Here is a 3,928-nt window from a genome sequence, read left to right as displayed (position 1 = left end):
GAGACTATAATTAGAGTAATATATATACATATGATATATATATTTATATAATATATACATATATATATCATACTTCTATGTATTTATATAAGTTTATAATTTATTATCGTAATATTTATTAACGTTAAAAGAAAAAAAAAGAAAAAAAAAAAAGAAAAGAAAAAGAAAAAAAGTATTAAATTATAATAATAGACGAAAGAGTGAAAATAAATTAAAAACCTAATGTCACAGAATTAACGATTTCTTATACGAATGGTTTAACAATAAAAAAAATCGTCGATGTCTTTGATTAACACTTAATAAAATAATTTTATCATTATCACACACACACACACAATATCCTTTAATAATAATAATAATAATAATAATAATATCATCGAATCCTTCTTCAGTCAATTTCCTTCCCAAAAAAAAAGAAAAAATTAAATTTTATATCGAAATATAATTTAGACTGATTATTTGATAAATATTCTTTTACAGATATCATACAATTGGGTGACTTCAATATGATGACCAAGAAACAGGAAACAACGTCAAGCAAAAATCATCATCATCATCATCATCACCAACAACAACAACAACAACAACAAACTTCGTCATCGAGCAAAAGCAAAAAGAGATTTTCCTGTCCAAGATGTGGTAGTACGTTCAACAGGAAGAACAATCTTGGTACTCACATGAAATACGAATGCGGACAACTACCAAGATTTGGTTGCCCATATTGTCAATATTGTTCGAAAAAATCATCCAATATACGTGCACACGTACCTAGGAAACATTTTGGTAGAAAGATTTATGTAATCGATGTGTCGACTAATCTCAAATACGATTACTTCATGAGATCTGACCTGGACACGAAAGTTGAGGGCACGTTTTTCGAATCGTTTAATTAATTTATCATTCAATTTGTATTATATTTTATAATACATAAAAATTCATAATAATATATTTATTAGGAGGGGGACCGAAAAAGTAACGTTTTTTCTTTAAGCACGTATAAATATTTTTTTTTGTATATACACAATTTTAATTTATCATCATTTTATATTGTGTATTATATATTTTAAAGTAATGTTTCAATTTATAATTTTAAATAAAAAACGACATTACTTATTCCAGTCCCCCCACCATATATGTATATATAAAAATATATATTTATTGTTATATATTTCATTTATATAGGATCAAATGATACTTCGTTTCGAATAAATTAAACATTTGGGGGGAGGGGACACTTGGATGATCCAAAATTTTAAAACAATCGGTACGAAAAAAAACGAAAGACTCTCTCTCTTCGGGCTCGTGTCTAAACGGATCCGATTTGATTTTCAATCAAATTTGTATATATTTATTTAAAAAGAAACAAAAACTGAAATATTTATTTTTTCTCCAAATTGTGATCGATTATTATATAATTACAACGTTGATTTTAAGTTCTAGATACTTATTGTGTCTTCATTATTTCAAATAAAAGTAACAACATTCACGTGTATATGTATGTATGTATATATATATATATGACAAATCTCAATATATATTTGAGATTTGTCAGAAGTCGAGTAATATGTTTCATCTTTGTGAAGATACTGAATTCATCATCGATCAACAACAACAACTATGAAGATATTATGCACCATACTTATAACTCGAAAATTAATTTTTTTATTCTCTTCCTTCTTCTCCCTCCAGAAATATATAAAAAAGAGAAGGCACAATTTACATTATTAAAACAACAATCAATTTCATTTGATTAATGTCAGTTTAACAACAACAAAATATATAGAAAGATCGAGAATAACATATTTCATAGTCAATGCGTACACATGTGTTTCAGGATTGAGTTATCAAGTGTACCCTACTAACCTGCCAAATAGGACAACAAATCTGTCGGAGAGTGAATCATCTTTATTACCTAATATGGAAATGATCAATGGAGATTTAACGAAATCTAAATCGTGGGATAAAATACTTCTACGAAAGTTTCCCTGTTCTAATTGCAAAAGTGTGTTTAGCCGTAAAGGGGGATTGACTTATCATCAAAAATTCGAGTGCGGACAATTGCCAAGATTTATTTGCCCTTATTGTAATTATCGTGCCAAACACGTATCCAATGCACGAAGACATATTAGAACCTGTCATCCAGGAAGAGACGTTTATACAGTAGATATTTGTCAGTTACAACAATCGCAACAACATCATCATCATCATCATCATCATCATCGTCATCGTCATTAGCAACGACAAAACTATTCTACAACCAACAACACTGAAAAGTTCCTCGAGAAGATTTAACAATTTCTGGATCAGTGCTTTTTTTTTTTGGAGGGGGTTCCTTTTTTATATCGTAAATTATAAAACAAATCATTGTGTGTATTCGCAAGATTATTCGAAGGGTTTAGAAAAAAAAAAATCACTGATTTGGATTTTCATTTTAGTCGTGAGATCAAGAGACTATAATAATTGTATATTTGATTTTTTGTGTGTATAATAATATTCTTTTTAGAAAGAAATGAACTTTTTAATGGTTTCTTTCTTATTAAATCGATTATTTCTTCATCGCGCATTGTCTCGTTATTTCTTATTATTATTTTATATCGATGTACATACGCGACTGTGTTCGTTGTGTTTATTTATTTAATTTAAAAATTTCTTTTATCGATGAAAGGGAATTTTATTTTCAGGCCCAAGATATTACGCGATTATAATTAATATATATATTTATGTATATGCAATAAATTGTTACACTTTTGTTAATAACAATGGATTATTTCGAAATTATTTATAAGCTGAAATATATGTAACATGTGTAAAAGCTAAGGTACATTGATTAGATCGTACAAAAAACAGGTTAGTAAATTTATATATTTACTAGTCTCATATGGGTTTCTAAAAAAAAAAAAAAATCCATACAAACAAACGCCATCAATCTAAAACCCAAGGAAAGGAACTAATTATTTTTTAACCCAGTGTTTCTTTTTGTTTCGTTCCAATCGCATTATTTTCTTTTTCTCTTCTTCCTAATTTATTTCTCTTTTTTTCGTTTTGTTTCCTTTTAATTTTTTGTTTTCTTAAGCAAAAAATTATTTCGATACGTTTTAATCGAAATTAAATAAAAAGAAAAGAACGGGACAACAGGTTTGTGTCGACTACTACCACCTACGTGTATGCAAAAAAAAAAAATAAGAAAAGAAAAAAGAAATAAAAAGAAAAAACACTCGAGTTAATAGATAATAAAATGTGGGGGCTGTTATACAGTTGATTTTGTTGTGCTTTCTGTTTCAGAATATATATTACCAGGAGAGTTCGTTTATCTGCCATTCGTAGGAACAAATAATAGGCGTCCATACCATCGTAAGGATAACAACAACACAACCAACAGCAACAGCAATGGCTTATCAATCGACAAGCCCAAATTTCCTTGTCCAAATTGTACAAGTGTATTCAGTCATAAGAACAATCTTTATTATCATTCGAAATTTGAGTGTGGCCAATTGCCCAGGTTCAATTGTCCCTATTGTCCTTACAGAACCAAACACGTATCCAATGTACGTGCACATGTACGTAGAAAACATCCTGGTCATAAAGTTTATGCGGTTGATGTTTGTAAATGTTAAAAATCGGATTACTTAAAACTCCCCTCAAACATCTACCCACCCCACCTTAAACCCCACAGCACATATATATATATGTGTGTGATATTATGTTGAATGAAATATAATTTATTGTTAAATTTTTTTTTTTAAATAACGTTTATTATTTACATTTATTATTTAGAAAAATTATATATATATATATATATACCCAAGAATGGTTGTTATTTGTTTTAAATATTTGATTATAATCTTAAATTTTGTTCGGCTGTGTAATGAAACTAAATACGAGAAGATTATTTTCAATTAATAATCGTATATTCTAAGACGATCTTAGG

General features: G+C 28.0%; 1 protein-coding gene across 35 annotated transcripts in view; it reads left to right on the top strand.

Moving 5' to 3' along the window:
• The window catches only part of LOC106788730 (longitudinals lacking protein, isoforms A/B/D/L-like), a 267,171-nt gene that overhangs the window by 64,618 nt on the left and 198,625 nt on the right, over positions 1-3,928 (top strand). The window contains exon 7 of one of the 35 annotated variants that reach the window (XM_014752268.1): positions 3,283-3,649. The exons of 32 other annotated variants lie outside the window; for them this stretch is intronic. In XM_014752268.1, coding sequence (XP_014607754.1) covers positions 3,283-3,614 — 332 coding nt within the window. In that variant the 3' untranslated portion in view covers positions 3,615-3,649. Of the gene's footprint in view, positions 1-480; positions 909-1,834; positions 2,411-3,282; positions 3,650-3,928 lie in introns of those variants that run through there. 2 more of the 35 variants (XM_014752249.1, XM_014752248.1) reach the window with 2 other exon arrangements.

The sequence above is a fragment of the Polistes canadensis genome, unplaced genomic scaffold (genome assembly GCF_001313835.1).
Source record: "Polistes canadensis isolate GaletaPanama2010 unplaced genomic scaffold, ASM131383v1 scaffold_152, whole genome shotgun sequence".
Classification (NCBI taxonomy): Eukaryota; Metazoa; Arthropoda; class Insecta; order Hymenoptera; family Vespidae; genus Polistes; species Polistes canadensis.
This window is presented reverse-complemented; position numbering and strand designations above follow the sequence as displayed.